General features: G+C 39.6%; 2 protein-coding genes across 7 annotated transcripts in view; one reads left to right on the top strand and one right to left on the bottom strand.

Annotated features, from left to right (window-relative positions):
* The window catches only part of Tgs1 (trimethylguanosine synthase 1), a 36,329-nt gene extending 23,096 nt beyond the window's left edge, over window positions 1-13,233 (bottom strand). The window contains exons 1-5 of one of the 4 annotated variants that reach the window (XM_055603363.1): window positions 13,005-13,074; window positions 10,962-11,043; window positions 3,005-3,069; window positions 1,255-1,412; window positions 145-955 (exon numbers count right to left, since the gene is read on the bottom strand). In XM_055603363.1, coding sequence (XP_055459338.1) covers window positions 145-955; window positions 1,255-1,314 — 871 coding nt within the window. In that variant the 5' untranslated portion in view covers window positions 1,315-1,412; window positions 3,005-3,069; window positions 10,962-11,043; window positions 13,005-13,074. Of the gene's footprint in view, window positions 1-144; window positions 956-1,254; window positions 1,413-3,004; window positions 3,070-4,397; window positions 4,417-10,961; window positions 11,044-13,004 lie in introns of those variants that run through there. The other 3 variants (XM_055603361.1, XM_055603364.1, XM_055603362.1) reach the window with 3 other exon arrangements.
* Window positions 13,234-13,329: 96 nt separating this feature from the next.
* Tmem68 (transmembrane protein 68) overlaps window positions 13,330-20,271 on the top strand; it is a 23,616-nt gene continuing 16,674 nt past the window's right edge. For 2 of the 3 annotated variants that reach the window (XM_055603493.1, XM_055603490.1), the window contains exons 1-3: window positions 13,330-13,451; window positions 18,377-18,421; window positions 19,260-19,648. In XM_055603493.1, the coding sequence (XP_055459468.1) occupies window positions 19,324-19,648 (325 nt within the window). In that variant the 5' untranslated portion in view covers window positions 13,330-13,451; window positions 18,377-18,421; window positions 19,260-19,323. Of the gene's footprint in view, window positions 13,452-13,747; window positions 13,769-18,376; window positions 18,422-19,259; window positions 19,649-20,271 lie in introns of those variants that run through there. The other variant, XM_055603492.1, reaches the window with a different exon arrangement.

Below are 20,271 nucleotides of genomic sequence, written 5' to 3'. Positions count from 1 at the left end.
AGGATGAAATTCAAATCTTACTAATATAGATGGGTAATTAATATACTATTTGTGATACAGAATTAAGATAGCACGCTTTCATTAATGTGTTAAGGAGGTTCTTTGATAACCATTACTTGACTGAGTAAGTCTGGGTAATCCTACCTTGAGCCGGTTGATCCGTGTTTCTGTTCCCAGATCCGTCACTTTTCTTAGGTGTTCCATTACAGGAGTTACTTCCTCCAGAGGCAGGGCACTCTTTCCCACTGCTTAGTTCACTCAGCAGCTTGTCACAGTGCACAGAGGAATCTAACTCACTCTGTTCTACTTCTTCTGAAGTCAGAACTATGTTATTAATTCCAGCAATAATTTCATTATGGTCTTTATCATTTGAACTAGGACTTTCATCTTCAACTGTGTTAGCTGAAGATGAAAAAGACGTTAAATCCACTTTCACGCTGCTAGTATCTTTCCTGTCAACCTTTGCTTGAGATGCACAAACATCTATCTCACTGTTTTGCGAGGCAGAAAAAGTCCAACCCTGAGCTTCCCAATACTGAAACTGTTCCAAATAATACCAATATATCTGACTATAGTGTTGCTCCCATTCTTCCTTTGTATCAGGAAGGTTCCAAGGCTCAGAAGAGTGGGTCTGATCTGGGTATTTTTCCTGCCAGCTTTGCCACAACAGCCCTTCTCCATACTCACTCCAATACTTCTCCCAATTCTCTGTGACCTCTAGCTTTGGTGACACTGTACTGTCAACAGGAAGGCCTTCTGCTTCAGTATTTGTTTCCCTCTGAATTTCACATATTCTGTTGTCCTCACAGTGTTCAACTGAAGATGGATCATCTGAAGCTAACAGGTCATCTTCTTCATAGTCATTTCTCCAAGATTCCAACACCATTTTATCTAAATACTTCTTTCGGTGTTTTCTTCTTTTTTGCTTTACTTTATTTCTTGTATTCATAGACGCCTGAATCAGATAAATGGTATCAAGTCTGAGTCTGTTTGAAGATTAGCATGACCAAAATCATACCCAAACTCCCAGTGTGGGTGTTCAATACACAAGGAAGTGACTCTTACAAGTACTCAACAGAGAACTCAACAGAAGAAAAGTTACATGTGGGACATATCCCAACTTGCAGCTTAGTTATAATATATAAATGAGTAAAGTGTTCTAACCATGAATGAATTTGAATTTTATTATAAATAAAAATATAACTCTTTATATTATTTTATGAAAAATAAGAAATAGTAAGAGTAGATTAATACCTCAAAACTTTCATGTGCAGACACTCTACCAAACTGAATTGGCAATCCCATACTTTTCATGAGTTTGGCCTCAGAATCAAGTTCACTTTCATCTGGGCTGTGTGATTCTGCAGTGCTATGGGAATGACCATCTTCCTCCTCTTCTGTAGCTTGGTCTCCTACAGACAGCATTTGTTAGCTTCATTGTAGAGAAAAATGCAAAGGCAGGTTTTCTTATCCTCATTTTAAAGAATCTGAGATCCAGAACTCTTCCATGACTTGCCCACACTTGTACTAATGCTACTTTTATATACGTTAAAAAAAATTAAATCAAAAAGAATTGGTGGTAATATGGATTAATATAAAAAAACAATAAAATTTGAAGCCAGCTCATCTTTACAGCAAGTTCCAGGTGAGCCAGAATATATAATGAGACTCTGCCTCAAAAATCAAAGCAAATAGCTAATCATGGTAGTGGGTGCCTTTAATCCCAGCACTCAAGGAGGCAGAGGCAGGTGGATCTCTGTGAATCTGAGGCCATTGTGGTCTACAAAGTGAGTTCATGACGGCCAAGGTTACACAGGTTACAAGGTTATGCTATCTTTAAAAACAAAAACAAACAAAAAAAGCACCTCCCCTACCCCGTCCCTCTTAGTAAAAAAGCTCTCCAAGTTCATGATCAGGCAACAGAAATAGACATCAATAAAGAAACCTCATGTATGAAATTATACCAAAGAGGCTCTTAAATGAGGAAAAGTGAAGGGCATTCCACTCACTATTCCACCCAATGAAATTATGAAAGCTCAGGTGAGCACAGGATGAGGAAGATGACTCAACTAATGTTGTGGTCTTGTCCTGGTAACCCAGCTTCTCTGTTCAGTAGGGACCTAGTGCCTACAGAACTTATTTTGGAGCACAGTATGAAACCTTGCCTTATCCTACCTTCGAGAAAAATCAAAGTCTTTCGAAGGCAACTATGACAGACTGTACCAGAGTTGTCTTAACTCTGTGCTGTAGTTGCATTCATTTTGAGTAACAAGATAAACAGGCTAGGAAAATAGAGAGCATAAAGTGAAGTTGTAATACAGACCAAATTCTGTTTGTTTGGGAAGAGAACTCAGCAGGATTGCAATGTCTTATCATTTCAGACAATAGGCTGTACATGTTCACCCGGGTTCCACCCTCCCTCTACCTTTACTATAAAAATCTGACACAGAGACTTCATTGTGCTTTTCAAAACTTCAAATTCAGGTTGCAGACATGGCTCAGTGGACGGGCTGCTCTTCCAGAGGGCCAGGGTTAGATTCCCAGCACCCACCTAGTGGCTCATAAACATCTGTAGTTATAGTTCAGGGGATCCACTCGATGTCTATCTGGCCTTTATGGGCACTATACCCTTGTAGTATACTTACATACATGCAGGCAAAACACCAATATCACCAAAAGGAAAAAAAAAAAAGGCTTTTAAAAAAGGTTCAAATCCCAGGCTAATGGCTACAAGTCAGGAAGGAGTGGTAGACAGACTGTCTAAGCCAAGCCAACACAAGCCACAGGAAAATCAGGAAAATAAAAGATGAGCTTTGATAGAAATTCTAGAACTGCATCTCTCTCTCTCTGTGTTGTGTGTGTGTGTGAAGTGTTTATAATTCCAGGTTTATTTGCCATTCACCATTTATGCCAGCAAGTATAACACATTACTACAAATTATAATCAGGAATATGGTAGTACAACTAATTTTTATAAAAAGGGTATGCATCTTACTCTACAGTACCTGTATTACTGTCATTGTTTTTGATGTAATAGCCTTTTAATCCCAAGTTGTACAATTTTCGATCCCTGTGAAGCAAAATAAATAATCCACATTAGAATAAGCTGAACTATAAAACTGGAAAGAAGAAAGCGTTAATAGTGCATAAATTAGCTACTATAAACATTAGAAATAGAGACGCAACTTGTTAATTTTTTTTATTTCACCAATTAAGGCAACATTTCCCATGGAGTTGTAAAAATTGTTAATATATATAAAACAACATTTCTTGACACATGAAAGCACTTATTATTACTAATCATTAAAATTAAGTGAAATTTCTCCTTGATATTGAGAGGAAAATCTGATTTTTCTCTGTTACACACAAGCAATTAGGTTATCATCTGAATATATACCAATAATGGAAAAGTCGAGCTCACCTCCTTATAAAGCTACATGCATACTGTAACGTATTTGCAAACAGGATTATCTATTACACAGTAGACAAAGTACTCATGATATGTCTAAGGCTGAATAATGATGTTCTTATTCAACTTTTCTTTTGCACATCTATTTTTAAACCTTTTAATTACCATAAATAGACATTTCATTACTAAAATAAACCTACAGAAAGTGTAGTTTTATTTAATAAAAGTGTACTACACATTGTAGCTAAAACTACCCCCTCCTGTCCATTTTCTTTGATAGGGTCTCACCATGTAGCAAATAGCAACATCTGGCCTCGAACCTGAGATATCATATACTCCCCTGCCCCTTACTTCAGTATCCCAACTACTAGGATTATAGGCATAAGCCACCATATCTGGTTCTAGCACTAAATTTCTGGTGAACTCCTAACAAACTTTACAAAATAAAATTTCTGTCTGCTTGACATAACCTGTTTTTGAAGGGATGCTTATTGAAACAAGGTAAGGAGTGGGAGCCACACATAGGCATCAGTGTTTTGTCTATCAGCACCCAACTATGTGGGTCACAAAGACATTAGGTGGAGGCAAGGTCAGTTTAGTTACCACTTTGGTTACAATGAACAAAAAAGGACACGGACTGAGGAAGATTGACCTAAGATTTGCTTTGTTAAAGGTCATTTCAGAACATAATGGTTCAGTATTATAAACTCATGGTACAGGAAATATACAAGAAGTTTAAAACGCTGACTGTGTACAGACATGCAAATACATATTCCTACACGTGCTACAGCTCATATGAATACTGCACGATTGTCTACTGAAGACACAGGAACAATACATACAATGAGCAGATAGCTTTTGATTTTAAAGTTCTGGGGTGGTTATCTTTAATTGTCAATCTAACACCATTTAGAATCCCTGGAAGAAGGGCCTCTGAGAAGGTTTGTAAGGGATTATCTTAATTGCTTTAACTGATGAAGGAGACTGACCCATAGAGGTAGGCATCATTGCCTGGCATGTGTCTGAGCTTGGGTATTCCAGCTTGTGAAAATGCATAAAGTGAGGACTGAGTACTAGCATGCATGTGTTCAGATTGCTCTTTTCTTCTCACTGTGGCCTCAATATGACCTGCTCCCTCAAGTTCCTGCTGCTATGATGGACTATAACCTGTAACGGGAGAGTTAGAATAAACCCTTTCTCAAGTTGCAAAATTTTTAGGACAATTTTCATCACAGCAACAGAAAAGAAATCTGAGACAAGAACTATTATCCACTAAAAGAACCAACACCCCTTGGAGAAGTGAGTCTAGAAACTGGAAAGGTAAATCTGGGTTATCTTACAAGGGAATGTGAGATACATCAGATAGGCAACAAGAACCACCCTAAAAAGTCTCCCACTAGGAACATTAAAAATGGTATGAAAAGCAGTAATAACCAAGGCAGTGGATTATCACTCTCAATGAACTAAAAGAATGTATGTCAGGCTAGTTAGAGTGTCACACACCTATAATCCCATTACCCTGGGGGCTGAGGCAGCAAGATCACAGGTGTGAGGTGAGACAAGCTTGGGATACATAGTAAGACTGTCTTAGAAAAACAATCTGACTAATATTAACAAAATTTAACAAATAGGAGCACACAGAAAGAGAAGGAAAAGGACCCCATATAAAATGTTAACTGATTAATCACCACCTTCAGAAATAGCAGTTTGAAGCATAAAATGTCAATTAAAACTAAGGCTTTTAGGCTTGTTAAGATGTCATAGTGGAATATGTTTCCACAAAGTATTGGTTTAAACAAGAGGAACCATTACAACAAAGAAACCCTGGCAGTCAGTAGTGATGAGAATCATGGCCAGAGTTGAGAATGACATCATGTAGCAATCCTGCTAAGGCATGATCTGACAGTACTCCCAATGAAATATCAGATAAAGCCAGATCAGGAACAGTAACCCTACAGGATACAAGGACCCCACTTTTAATTGCCACTGAGGACATTAGACAAGGATCCTCAACAATTTAGGGATTAAGCTTGTATTACTGACTGTAGAATTAACCACACCCTCCCCTGCAAAAAAAATTTTTCTCTGTGGATCATCTGACATAATGGAAAGAGACACTGTTGGGAAAGCACAACACACACACACACACACACACACACACACACACACCACAGGAATTTCAATTCACTACAGTAAGTATGCAGCAAAATAGTACTATTTATAAGAAATATAGATCTTATTATTTACAAACATGTTTGCAGCTTGCTCTTTGGTAAAAGACATGCAAGTACATGCCCATATACATAAACAGAACAAAATAGATGGGGAGAAGACTTACTCAGGGGTCATTCCTCAGGCACTGTCCAGTCTCTTTTTTGAGACAGTCTCTTTGTGGCCTAGATATCCCCAAGTACTCCAGGATGTCTGGCCTGTGAGCTCCAAAAACCTAGTGTCTCTGCCTTCTCAGTACAGAGATTACAAGTGTGGGCCACTGTGCCCTGCCACTCAGGTGGGTTCTGGGTATTGAACTCAGGTGTCACATGCAAGCACTTTACCAACTAAGCCAATTCCTTAGCTTTCTGTTATTTTCTACAAACTATTCTTATAAGTTTAAATTACCTAAAAGTGGATTGTAAAAAACCTGAAACATACATTTTATAGCATTAAGCAACTTTGTAACAAAATTGTAATAAAAACAATTAAGTACCAATTCAGCATTTCCTGTGTTTTACTCTAAGCACACAATTTTATATTTACAGTACAGATATTTTGTATTCTGATGAAAGGCTCAGGTTTTTAAGACCAACACAAACTTCTTCAAGGCTCCAAACCAATATATCAAATTTATATCACCTATTCTTGTGTACAAACCTGGGGATGAGACTGGAGAATAGATTTGGAAGAGAGGTGGGAGAAGTGAAGATCTACAGTTAGCCTGCCTGCTTCCCTGGCTGGAGTGGTCAGTGGGACCCCTCACTCTTGAACCTTTCATGACTGCACAGCCAGGACCACACAGAAAATGCTTTGGCTGCTAGGTTGGGATAAATTTTGGGTCCCTTAAATCACACCTGCAGCAGTTTTTGTGTGTACTTGCTTTCTAGGAGCATAAAGCTTCATAGACTCTTCCAAAAAGAAACCAAAATTAAACTGTTGCTACTCATATCACTGTCCCCAAATAAAACTCATTAACCAGTAATCCTCTATCAATGAAAGAAAAGTAGCAACATAAGAACTGAGTTACCTTTGGTCCACTCTTTTTTTTCCCCTTTTAAAAGATTTATTTATTATTTATACAGTGTTCTGCCTGCATGTGTGCCTGCAGGGCAGCAGAGGGCACCAGATCTCATTTTAGATGGTTATGAGCTACCATGTGGTTGCTGGGAATTAAACTCAAGACCTCTGGAAGAGCAGCCAGTGCTCTTAACCTCTGGGCCATCTCTTGAGCCCTGGTCCACTCCTTTTATGCTCTGCCCTTAACATTCTCCTCTCAATCCAATCTTCTTTTCTCCCTTTTCTATTGCTGTCTCTAATTTAAAAAATTGCTTTGTGACATGGTCTTGAAATAAAACCAATGCTGGCTTACAATCTACTGCTGTCTTTCTCAATCAAAGCTATTTTATGTCTTTCCTGAACAAAGTTTTGAGTGGTTGTTCAACAAACCACCATTCACACTACTAAAGATGTTTTTAAATGGTAATATGATTGCTGGGGTAAACTCATATAACCATTTCATTCTCATGCTTCAAGTTTTCTTTTCTGGGGTTTTATTATTTCTGTTTAATAAGTATTATAAAGAGTCATTAGTAAATTTTCTGGATTTTAATTCTTTCTTTTAAAGCTTTATTAGTATAATCATACAGTGATAGATTTCAAGTATACCATTAACTGGGACCATACTCACCTCCCCCATTATCATCTCTTGCTCCTCTCCCTCTGCCAGTCACTTTCCTTTTCCCCAATAGACTCCACTCTGGGTGCTACTGTGGCACAGTGATTTGGTGCATATATTGTACTTATACACCAAATATTCCGTATTTTATTTCTCATGTCATGTGTATGCTACATATGCACACATTATATGAAATCTAGAGAGAAAATGACATGAGAGAAAATTTGTTATATCTTTCTAGTTTAACTTCCTCTGCTTAAGATGATTATCCAGTTTATTTCAAATGACAATTTCATTGTTCTTTACAGATTAACAAAATACCACTGTATAGACACACCAGTTTATTTATCCACTCATCTGTTAACGGATACCTAGATTGAGTCCGTACTTGGTTACTGTGACTTGTGCTACCTACAATATACACTATGAGTAGGAATCTCCTTAGTATGTGGACTTAAGACTCCTTAAGACTCCTAAGATGCCTTAGGTCTATTCGCAGAAGTGGTCTAGCTCAATTATTGGGTAGTTCTATTTTTAGTTTCTTTGAGGATCCTTCATACTTATTTTCATAATGGATGATTCCACCCAATAGTCCCATAAGGCTTTTTTTACTCAATCCTAACAAATATTTGCTAGGACTGTTTGTCTTTTTAGGGACAATCATTCTAGGGTGAGATGGAATCTCTATGTGGTTTGGATTTTAGATTTCCCTTGATAGCTAACGGTGATGAACATATTTTCATGTATTTATTGACAATCTGAATTTACTCTTTTAAGAAGAGTCTGTTCATTTTACATGTCCTTCTACTAATTGGGTTGTGTTAAATTTTTTGAACTCTTTATAGTAGAATTGTTAAGTTCTAGGTTCACTTTCTTTTAGTTACTATTCTTTGCTTTGAAGAGACCATGACAAAGGCAACTCCCGTAAAACAAAGCATTTAATTGGGGGCTTGCTTAGTACCATGATGAGAATGGTGCTAGAGAATGGTGCAAGAAGCAGATGAGAATGGTGCTAGAGAGCTTTACATCCTGATTCTCAGGTAGCAGGCAGCAGGAAGGAGATGGGATGTGGGATGTGCAGACAGACTGACTGGGCCTAATGTGGGCTTTTGAAACCTCAAAGCACATCTCCAGGAACACACCTCCTAATGCTTCCCAATCAGTTCCACTAACTGAATTCATACATACAAGTCTATGGGGCAATTCTCATTCAAATCACCACAATCCTGTTGTCAAAGTTAGGGTGGGCAGAGAGATGAAGAGATTCATTTCAGAGGTAAAAACCCTTACTGTGCATGCCTGTAATTTCAAGAGACAGATCTTAGGAGCTCACTGGCCAGTCGGTCTAGCCTAAATAGAAAGCTGAGGGTTTCAGTGGCAAACCTGTCTGAAAGGACTAAGGCCAAGAGAGACAAAAGAAAGCATTAGGCATTCTCCTCTGTCCTCCTCACGCATACATGAGTATATGAATCTACATGCATACACAGAGCCTTGAGATTATACGAACCACAAAATGGTGGTTCGAATGATAAATGTCCCCTACAGGCTCAGGTATTTAAAACTTGGTCCAGTTGATGGCACTGTTTAGGAATGTGGTGCAGTCTTGTTGGAGGAAGTATATTACTGGGGGCAGGATCTTAAAGTTCTCAGCCTTGCCCACTTCTAGTCTGCATTCTTTCAGCTTCTTGCTGCCATGTTTCCCTTGACACGGACCCTTCCTCTGGAAACATAAGCCAAAATAAACTCTCACAGAAGTTGCTTTTGGTCATGTTGTTTTGTCACAGCAACAATAAAGTAAAACTAATACAGCTAATGTGAAAGACACAAGCAGGACACTTTTGAGAAGCCCAAGACAGGTGTGTCTCTTTCTCAAATGCATTCTTTCTATCAACATTCATGTTTACCTCTGTGTTAAAAAAAAAGAAAAAAAAATCTCTTAATCTGCAACTCAGCTTCCTAAGATTGTTTTTTTTCTGATGCAATGTTTAACATTCTGTCTTCAACTAAGTAGCTGTCTCTAAGAAGTCCTCCAGCTGCTGCAGGTGACAGCTCGGAGCTGTTTCTGCACATTCTGCCCCACTGTGACTGACATAACCTTTCTCTATGGACACAGAGGTTTCTTTGGAGATGGCCTTGGAAAGAGGTCTAAAAGAGACAAACAGGGTAAGTGTGAATAGGAAAAAGCATTCCTAGTTAACCCGAACTCTAGGTAAAGTCTAGAGGCAGTAAAGGAAAGCCTATGAAACCAAAGGAAATGACTAAGAATGGAGACAGAGTTGGAGAAGTAGGCAGGGGTCAAAACATACACGATGATGTAGAAGCCTGGATGTCCCTAAAGCCATGGTCCAATTTTAGAATGACATGGAATGAATATCCACATTCAGCAGAAACCAAAGTTTAGAGTATGAAGTAAAACTATAGTTTAGTTTTTAGAATTCTCAAACTTAAAACGACTCTCTTGACAGTAAGCCCCTGTAAAATTAAAAACCAAATTACATACTTACAACATATAGTGGTACAGAAAAGAAAAATGGGGCACAGTGAAGAAATGCTGGGCCAAAGCAAGACCAAGTTCTGCAGCTCTATGTCCTATGTCTGGAGCTTTAATTTCAAAGGGCTTTGGTGGCTCAGTCCCTCCACCTTCACTGCCAGGAAGAAACCCCTCCCAGGTTGTTCTCACACACTTAATTAAGCTCTCCTTGGCAGGTATTTCATGACTCTGCATCTTCATTATCTTGAGGTCTCCATTCAGGATTCACTTTTACAACTACAGGCAATGGCACTTTAGGGCCTTCATGCAGAGGCTCCAGCTGTGTAACATGTTGCCGGGCCTCCCTCAGAGGCTCTCTAGAAGCATTCAGGAAGAATCCAGGACCCCTCACTCTTGAACCTTTCATGACTGCACAGCCAGGACCACACAGAAAATGCTTTGGCTGCTAGGTTGGGATAAATTTTGGGTCCCTTAAATCACACCTGCAGCAGTTTTTGTGTGTACTTGCTTTCTAGGAGCATAAAGCTTCAGTCCTTTCTTTTCACAAGTTGGAGCTGGCTGGGTGTAGCCCCCGGCACGCCTCTCTTTGCTCTGGTACAGGGTAGAGGGCTGTCCCTAACTGCTAATCTCACTAGTGTAATAGCCTCTCCTCCAGCACATGCCCTGCCTGTAGCATAAGCTTTCTAGTGCTCTTTTCTCTCCAAACTGTACACTTTTTATTTCTTTTTGCTCCACTGCTCTTTTTCATTGTAGACCCGCAAAAAGGGAAATCAATCACAGGAGGCTCAATGTCATGTACTCCTGAAAGTTTCTCTGCAAAAGAAACAAATCCTCAGGTAAGTTCTCAAGACATGGGCAGAAAACAGCTGGATTTTGCTAAATATATCACAGGAATGGATAAGTTAGTATTCAGGTCCTGATTTCTCTCTTGAGAAATAGTCTGTCTTACTCTCAATACTACTGTCTTCCAGGTTACTACTAGAATGGCCTGATAAGCTCTGCTTATAGCATCCAACCTCTAGTCCAAAGTTCCAAAGTCTTCACAAAACAAACCCCAACATGGCCAGGTTTTTGTACGAACAGCTCATTTTCTGGTACCAATTTCTGTTCTAATTACTTTCTGTTGCTGTGATAAAAGCACCATGGCGGAAAGCAACTTATGGAAGAGTTTACTTTGGCTTACGGTTCCAGAGGGAGAGTCCATAATGGCAGGGGACATATGGCAGCACGCAACTGGAACAGGAAACATCTTCAACTGGAAACATGAAGCAGAGAGAATGCAAACTAGAAATGGGCAACATGATAAACTCTTAAAATCTGCCCAAGTGACCTACTTCCTGTAGCAAGGGCGCGCCAGCTTCTCAGACAGTGCTACCCACCGGGGACCAAGTGTTTAAAGACCTGAGCCTATCTCTGGGGATCATTTTTCATTTGAACACATCAGTCATATGTTTCTGGTGGCTTCTGAAGCTCTACTTCAAGGGGTCACTAAGAAATTTATATTATATTACAGAGCAGCTTCTGGGCCATTCCCAGAAAATTTCAGATTCATATACGGGAACTAGTCAGACCATAAACGCTTATGCTTAAGCATGGCTAATTGTTATTTCAGCATTCTCTTAAAAAACAAAACATAGCCAGCCTGGTCTACAAAGTGAGTCTAGGACAGCCAAAGATACACAGAGAAACCCTGGCTCAAAAAACCAAACCAAACCAAACTACGTATAGCAAGGTGTAGTAGTATACACTTTTAATCTTAGTGTTGGGAGGCAGAGACAGCTCCATGAGTTTGAGGTCATCCTGATCTACATAGTCAGTTTCAGGCCAGCCAGAGTCACTTAGTCTTTTGGTCAGACCATGTCTTAAGTTTTTGGGGTTGGTTCTCTCTCTCTACCATGTGGGTCCTGGGGATTGAACTCAGGTCCTCAGTACTGGTGGTAAACGTCTGAGCCATCTCAGCATCCTACTTCAACTTTTCTTCCCCCCGGCTTTTCAAGATAGGGGTTTTTCATGTTAACAGAACCCTGTGTATTCTAGACTCACTCTGTAGACCAGGCAAGCCTCAAAAGCAAGAGATCTGCCTGCCTCTTCCCTGGTGCTGGGATTAAAGGAGCATACTACCATACCCACCCTATTGCTCTTATTCCATCTGTTTCTACATGTTATCTTTACTCAGGCCACCTTCAAGGCAAATTTTGTTAAGGATGCTAGATTGTATTCTTGACTCTCAGCTGACAAGAGACTCCAAGAAGACTTTGAAAGGGAGAGTTTCTTTCTCTGCCCAAGGCCTCAGGGCTTTCACTATCTATCCTGCCAGACTGATATCAAAGTGCCTCAGATTTCTGTCTCATATCCACAGTTATCTGAGTAATTTTGCAAACAGCTATCCTAGTGAAATATTGATCTCCTTTGCTTAGAAAGTAAATTTAGTTCAGCCTGTTTCTGTCTTATATGCCATTGCCTACCAGGCTATCTAATAGAAGCACAAAACAAAACTTCACTGAATTAAATGCATACCTGACTATAAAGACAGTATTTTTATATTAAATTTAACATTTTTTAGGAGTTTTCTAGTATCTTCCCCAAGCATGTAATGAAAAAAAAAAAATACCTTCAAACTTAAATTTTAATTTTCTTATCAATGGTTTTACTACAAGAAGGTTCTTTTGATTCAGGCAATTTTTAACATGAAACATTTTCTCTAAACAGAGATGTCTCTAAAACTGTCTCAAAGAGTTAATTCTTTTATCTCAAATAATTAGAATTGCGTCAATTTTTGTGGGAAACGATTTTACCGTTTGAAAAGAGCTCTATTTTCAATCGTCACCTCATTATGCTGTATGCATTGGTTTATACTTCACACCTCCACCTCTAGCTTACTGGTGGATGGACGCTGGTCTCGAACTTGTGATCCTTCTGCTTCTGAAGCGTATGATTACGGCCTGGGCCACTTCACCCGAGTCAGTCAACTTTTGAGACTGGCCCTTCGTTTACGTAAACAACACAAGTAAAGGTACCACATTTTAAAAACCAAAAATAGAATTAATCTTCCTTTTAGTAATAGCAGTAGAAGAGCATTCCGTCACGCCTCAGGGGCCTCGAGTTTCCTAAGACACCACTCTGCCCTAGGAGCAGGTCATCCTGGCTTTCAGGAACGTCCCACTCGACCTCGGCGACAGCCACTTTCCCCGAGCAAGGATAAAAATCGCGACTTACTCCACAAACGCCCGGGAGCAGAGGCAAAGGATCCTGTACTCCTCCTCGCGGTCTTCAATGAAGAGCAGCATTTCGGCCACGTGGTTCCACTTCTCGCAACACATTCTGTCCTCCGGGGTCGCTCTCCCGTGTCCCAGCGTGGTGGCTGGGCCCCTGCACGGCTGCAGGAAACAGAAAACACCCGGCCGCGCGAGCGGACCGGCGGAACGCGCCTGGGGGAGCTCGAGCCCGGAGCCCGCCAGGAGCGTCACAGGAAGCGGCTACGCTGGCTGCCGGAAGGGGTGGGGCGACCGGCGGTGCTACCTTCAAGACGGCTCGGGCTCCTTCCTCACAGGTGCTTAAAGGAAGCCGGCTGTACCTGAGCGTCCGTCTCTCCCGGCAGCCCGGCCGCCGACTAGCTGCCGACGCCGGCGGGGGCAGCCCGGTTTCCCGCGCCTTCCGCGTCAGGTGCGTCGGGCCCCCCCTGGGTCTCCCCGCGCTGTTTCAGCCGGTGGCGTGCGCGGTGTCGGGGTCGCGGGGCGGGGAGCGGAAAGGCGTTCTGGTTCCCGGGCCTCCGCCCCTGCGCTGTCCGCTCCGGGAGCCCAGTTGTTGCCTCCACTGTCACCCGCTGGTTCTCAGCGCCCGCATCTCTCTCCACTGCCGGAACTGCCCACAGCTTTTCTTGTGTAGCTAGGCTGCTCGCGTGCCGGGTGATGGCCCAGTCCCGCGAGCCTGAAGGAGCCTGAGGGAAGTGTGAGACTGTAGTGACCAAGCCATTGGTACAGGTTAGAAGTGTTGGTGTGCTGACGGATCAGGCTTGGAATCCTGGTTTATGCTTTTCAGTATCCGTGACCTGGCAAGTGACTTGGCCTCTCTAAACAGCATCCCATCGTCTATAGAAAGGGGCCTTGTAGCAGTAACTACCCCATAAGGCTGTGGAGAGGATCAAAGGAAACAGCACTTACAAACTTTTATATTTGTGTAAAATTCGAGTCAGTCCTGACCTTGTAGATGATGCGCTGCCGCTGTCGCTGGCTTTTTTCAATCTACAAAATATTTAATAAGAAATAGTAATTCATAAATTTGGATATAGAATACTTACAGCATTGCTATATTCAGTACTAGGTGCTGCTTGAGACTGGGCAACAGCTTCCTCAAAAACAAATCAAGCTCATGCTTGAAGGTTGTTCCATCAATGAAGACTTGGTTTGTTCTGTTAACGCTAGAATATCATTAGTACTTTTTATGGGCTATGTAGGAACTGAGCTGAAATCCAGATGTTTAGAATGCTCTTTTGTATTTGGGCCACGTTTGTGAGTCGATGGAAATACTTTAATTTTCAAAGGAAATGTTTATTCCCGAATTCATAAAGCGGCTTTATTTTGAGGTCAAATATATATTGAATTTAGGAGTTATGAAAGATAGAGTATTGTAGTTGCAGATACCCCAGGCTAGATGTATATTATAGGTGGGCATGATGGCACACACCTTTAATCGCAGACTTGGGAGGCAGATGCAGACAGATCTCTCTGAGTTCAAGGCAGCTTGGTCTGCAAAGCAAGTCAGGACCACACAGTGAGACCCTGTCTCTAGATAGGTAGGTAGGTTGATAGACAGACAGACAGATAGATAGTTGGATGGATGGATGTGTATTGCAGCCTTATTGAAGTGACTAGATGTTGAATATAGTACAGTAGAATAGTAGTCATCAAAAGAGTGCAAGATTTTAGCCAAAAATAGAAGAGCATTTTTATATTGAAAATAAACAACGTATTTGAAAAGTAATGCATATCAGAAGCTGGAGAAAGAAGCTTAAAATCACAATTTTTTTTTCATTGTTAAATGACACCTGGGTGTTGGGGAGAAGGCTTATTGGTTACAGGTGCTTACCACAAAACATGAACTGACTCATGAAAGTTGTCCTCCACCTGCACATGAACAGCCGTGGCACATGCTCACTCATGCACCCTCCCCACAGGGTCAGGTAATAAAAATATTTTAAAAGTTTTTAAAAAGTAAGTGGCAGCTAATAATTGTACATATTTCTGGGGCACAGGGCAGCATTTCAGTGCATGTTTATAGTGTGTATTCGTGATCAGGTTAGAGGAAATGATATGTCTTTTACCTCAGGCATACCATTTCTTTGTGTTGAGAACATTCAGAATGTCCTCTATGAGCTGTTTTTGGGTACTCCTTTTGTGAACCACAGTTTTCCTACTGTGCTTTAAATGTTAACTCTTCATTTTAGCTCCCCTCGCCCCATTAAATCACCCTGTCTATAGCCTTCTTTCCTGCACTGAGGAGCTGTGCCAACCCACTATTCTTTATCTTTGAGATTAATGTATGAGCATGGGATCATGCCACGCAGAATTAGGGGGGAGCCTCCCACCTCTGTTAACATTATCCAAAAAAAAAAAAAAAAAAATCCTCACAGACAGTCACAGAAGTTTGTCACTAGACAGGAAAGGGAGGTGACTTCAGAGAGCAATGCAGAGGGAAAGAGGGGTCCAGCTTTCCTGGGAGAGTAATAGAGAGACAGGTTGCAGAAAGAGAACGAGGTAGATGCAAGTAAAGACAGAACAAGCTAGAGAATGAGAAGGAGCCAGAAGATTAGAATATTTTACCAAAGTTAGTGTGAGGGCAAGCAGAACGATTTAGTCAGAGGCTGAGACAAGCCAGATTGAATCAGTCAGTCGTCTTGGAGAGGAGTGAGTTGTGTTGAACTAGTCAGCCAGAGTTCAGAAAGAGTTAGAAAGGGTGAACTTACTCAGCAGTAAGTCTCAGAGGCTGAAAACATTCGAGGCCTAGAATAGATTGTAGGGAAGTGAGAAGCTTCCAGGACTAGGCTTAGGTTAGCAGACAACAAGCAGGAAATAAACCTCTGAGACAACAATTAAATTAGGCAAATAAAAGTTAGTGAAGATACCTGATAAGCTAGGGTCAGATGGAAGGGGAGGAGGACCTCCCCTATCAGTGGAATTGGAAAGGGGCAGGGAGGAGATGAAGGAGGGAGGGTGGGATTAGGAGGGAATGAGGGAGGGGGCTAGAGCTGGGATACAAAGTAAATAACCTCTGATTAATATAAAAAATGAAAATTATAAAAAAGAAAGATATAGAAACGAGAAAAAAAATTACTTTAGCAACATTGAAGGCAGATACGGTAATGACTTCAGCATTATGCCCGGTGCTCAGGGTTGCTTTGGTGATTTCAAGTCTTTTGTGTTTCCTTATGAGATTGAGGTTTGTACTAGGTCTGTGAATGCATTTTTCTATTTTTGTGAAATGTCTTGGTATTTTTATTGGTATTTCTTTGAATCAAAATAACCATTTTTTTGACTAGTATGCATATCTTAACAATATTAATTTCTTCAAACCATGAACATGGAATGCTTTCAGTTTTTTTATGTTTTTTAAGTTTCTTTCATCCCTGTTTTATAACTTTTATTGTAGAGATTTTTCCCTTTCTTTGTTAAGGTCTCTTCTTTTCATGTACACTGTGTTCATAGCTGGAGGTTATATATTGCACCTGAAGTTTTCACTGTGATTTATCATATGAGGTTGTGAATTTAAGTGTGGAATTTTTTAGTTTTTGGCATTCAGGTTTTTCTGATTTTTGGAATAGTTTGGATTTTGGGGTTGGCAGTGCTTACTTAACCTGTATAGAACTTGGTCCTGTCCTTAGTTTTAGGTATATATCTGGGTCCTAGAATGTACACTTTATAGATAAGAATACTCTTATTCTATTTGTTAATAGAATTGTCTGAGGAGATAGTACAGAAATCTATAAAGTTATAAGATGCTAAACCTATTAAAATGTAGAGAAGTCTAGATTATTGTAGTCAGTTACCTTAAATAATAACAGTCAAAAGTTTCAAACTGTTTGTTGGGCCTAGACAATTTCTTTTAACCTGTACAAAAGTTTATATATATTTTTTATTTATTAGCATTCTTTAAACACTTTTAAACAACTTTTGAGATACAATTCATAACATGCACCATTTTACACCGCAGCTTAGTGGGTTCAGGCATCCTTATTCTTTAATTCTAGGATATTTCATTATCTCCTTGACTCTCCACAGTCCTGGCAACCACTAATTTTCCTAACTATTTGGATTAGCTTATTTTGGATATGATATATTAATGCACATGTATCCACTCATCAGTTGATGGGCATCTGAATCTGTCTACTTTTCAGCTATTATAAAAAATTCTGTCACAAATGCACAAGTTTTGTGTGAATAGTGTATCTGTAGTCTTTTTGGGTATATACCTTGTAGATTTTTTTGGGTAATATAATAATGTATATTTAGCTTCTTTAGAAACTTCCAGGCTGGTTTCTGAAGGCACTAAATTTTGCTGTATTGAATTCTAAATGATCAAGAAGTGGTAAATTATGATTCAACTCCTACTGTGGATTGATTAGTATAATGATTAATTTTTATTATCAACTCTAGATTTTATCAAATTTTGATTTTGATTTGATTACAAAATACGTGGTACATTAGTTAAGCACCCTTGTTGGCTGTGTCTGAGAGGGTATTTTCAAGTAGTTGGGCCTTGGTACTGAGTGAAAAGAGGAAAAGCAGAAAGCATGGTGATCACTGGATTCCTCTCTGTTGCTACAGGACCAAGTGTTTCATGGTGCCACAATTTCCTGCTGTTATTTTTGTATTCCTTTGAACCATGAGCCAAAGTAAACCCTTCTTACTGTAAACTGCTTTCTTGCCGAGTATTTGATGGCAGTGATGAGAAAAACAACCATGCAGTGATATAATAAAATGTAGGTTGAGGAGCATAGCATATACTGTGTTATCCTCTATAAAGAGAATAGGCTCAGTACTTTCCCAAATAAATGCTATTGGTTACAAGGAAACCAGACCAAATCGTCTATTATTCAAAATGTGTGCTCTGTTCCAAAACTAGAAGATTAATAATACGTGAGGGTCATTTAGACATCCTACATTTATACTTCCCCCTTCAAATAGATGCAAATATATTTTAATATGAAAATTCAGAATGTTTAATTGGATAAAATATAGTTCATCTTTTTTTCTTCTTGGCAATGCTAGATATAGGACCCAGCACCCTTTACATTGTAGGCAAGCATTCTACCACCGAACTACACCGCAAGGGCTACCAACCCACCCTGATGGATGCACATATTTTATAGTTGTAGTAAAACAGTTTAATGGGTGGGCCTTCATAGAATGCTGCAGCAGTCTTAAAATGTGCAAAGGTGTACTGAATGTAACTGACTTGAGATACGCCTAGGGCTGTCATTGTTTGTCCAACATTTGTGGTTATTTCTTGCCATTTATTTCATGGAAATGTAAACATAAGGTACTAGTAATTTTTGTTTAATAATATATTTCTTTTGTTTACTGTGTTTCCAGAGTACATATATTGAAGCTAGAGACAAGATATTTTTGTCATTTCTGGTAAGTGTTTTAGAGAGTGAGTTCATATAATTTTTCTATTTGTTTTTGTTTTTTTCGAGACAGGGTTTCTCTGTGTAGCTTTGGCTGTCCTGGACTTGCTTTGTAGACCAAGCTGACCTTGAACTCACAGAGATCCACTTGCTTCTGCCTCCCTGAGTACAGTCTTTTTGTAGCTGTGTTCAGTCATTTATGTTTTAATAGAAATTTTAATGAATGTAAGATAAAAGTACAGTTTATTCAGACAAGCTCTTATGTAAACCCGTTTCTCTATAAAGGAAAATAATCCATGCGTATGTCATGATTTCCTAAAGCTTTGGATTACTTGGCTGAATCAGATACTGATGTTTTCCTTTGTGAAGTACACTGTTGATCTTAGTTTAAAGAGTAAAATGCTCAGCATGATCCACAGAAGAAATGAATTAGAATACCAGTTTGAGCTGCAATTTCAGTCTACATCAGGTTTTCCCTCTTAAACACAGTTTGGAAGTTATTTCAAAAACCAAACCCAACACTTTTCATGATTTTGTAGATAAAAACCTTTTCATTCTCACAGTTAAGGGTTAAAAAATAGCTACTCATCTTTGGTATTACAGATGACTCTCCAGCTAGGAAGTGCTCATGCATGCCTTTAATCCCAGCACTCAGGGAGGCTGAGGAGCCAGATTTTTGTAAATTCAAGGCCAGCCTGGTCCACTTCCAGGACAGCCAGGGCTACATGGAGAAACCCTGTCTTGAGACTTCCCACTCCCCCAAAATGATGACTCTTCATAGCACTTACGTATACATATTTAACTTTGTTGCTGTGAAGAGAATAACTGCATTATTTTCTCCCTTCTAGAATTGAAGTTAAAACGTATGGCAATGAAGAAAGAGACAGAACTTGGGATTTTCATCTAAAGAAAATGATAGACACCAACCAAACCTGTACTGCCGGACAGGACTCTGTGCCCTACCTGACTTGCATGATTCATGTACTCGAAGAGTGGCTGGGTGTGGAGCAACTGGAAGACTATTTGAATTTTGCCAACCATCTCTTATGGGTTTTTACCCCACTGATACTTTTGATACTTCCTTACTTTACTATCTTTCTTCTCTACCTTACTATTATTTTCCTCCACATCTATAAGAGGAAGAATGTATTAAAAGAAGCCTACTCTCATAATTTATGGGATGGTGCGAGGAAAACTGTGGCAACTCTATGGGATGGACATGCAGCGGTTTGGCATGGTAAGTGGGGATGCTGCAGTCTCTGTTGCCTTGAAGCATAGGAATGACACCATGTGTCTGTTTATTGATGGGGAAGTTACTGAAAAATAGAGTGAAGGATATGAACAATTCCTTGTTAATCTGTTTACATATATTGTGTATATGTATGTCTTTAAATGATTTTTCCTAAACAAGTTTATTTTTGTTCAAGAATTACACAGCTCTTGACTATTATAAGCCCAAATATAAAAATTGGTATTTAAAACATCTATAAAAAGTCTTAAAACTGTCAACCCTTTGTTTTCTTACCACACAAAGTAATAACTTTTATTGTGACATTTTCATGTGTATCTGTCAATATACTTTGTTCTTATTCACTGTCCCATTACTTTTTTCCTCTCTCCATCTCTACCTCTTGCTGTTTCTTTCCCTTTTAAGTAGTCCTTCTCCTTTCATTTCATATATATTTTATTTTTGTCTTTTGCTCCTTCCTTCCCCTTTAGAGCTTTTTGTCTTGTCACATTCTTCTTTTTTTTATTTCATAGTAGCTGCTTTTTTGTCGCGGCTTTCAAAGATTAACTAATCTGCTTGCTTGCGTATCTATCTATCTATCTATCTATCTATCTATCTATCTATCTATCTAT

The sequence above is a fragment of the Psammomys obesus genome, unplaced genomic scaffold, assembly GCF_907164565.1.
Source record: "Psammomys obesus unplaced genomic scaffold, mPsaObe1.curated_primary_1811, whole genome shotgun sequence".
NCBI lineage: Eukaryota > Metazoa > Chordata > Mammalia > Rodentia > Muridae > Psammomys > Psammomys obesus.
This window is presented reverse-complemented; position numbering and strand designations above follow the sequence as displayed.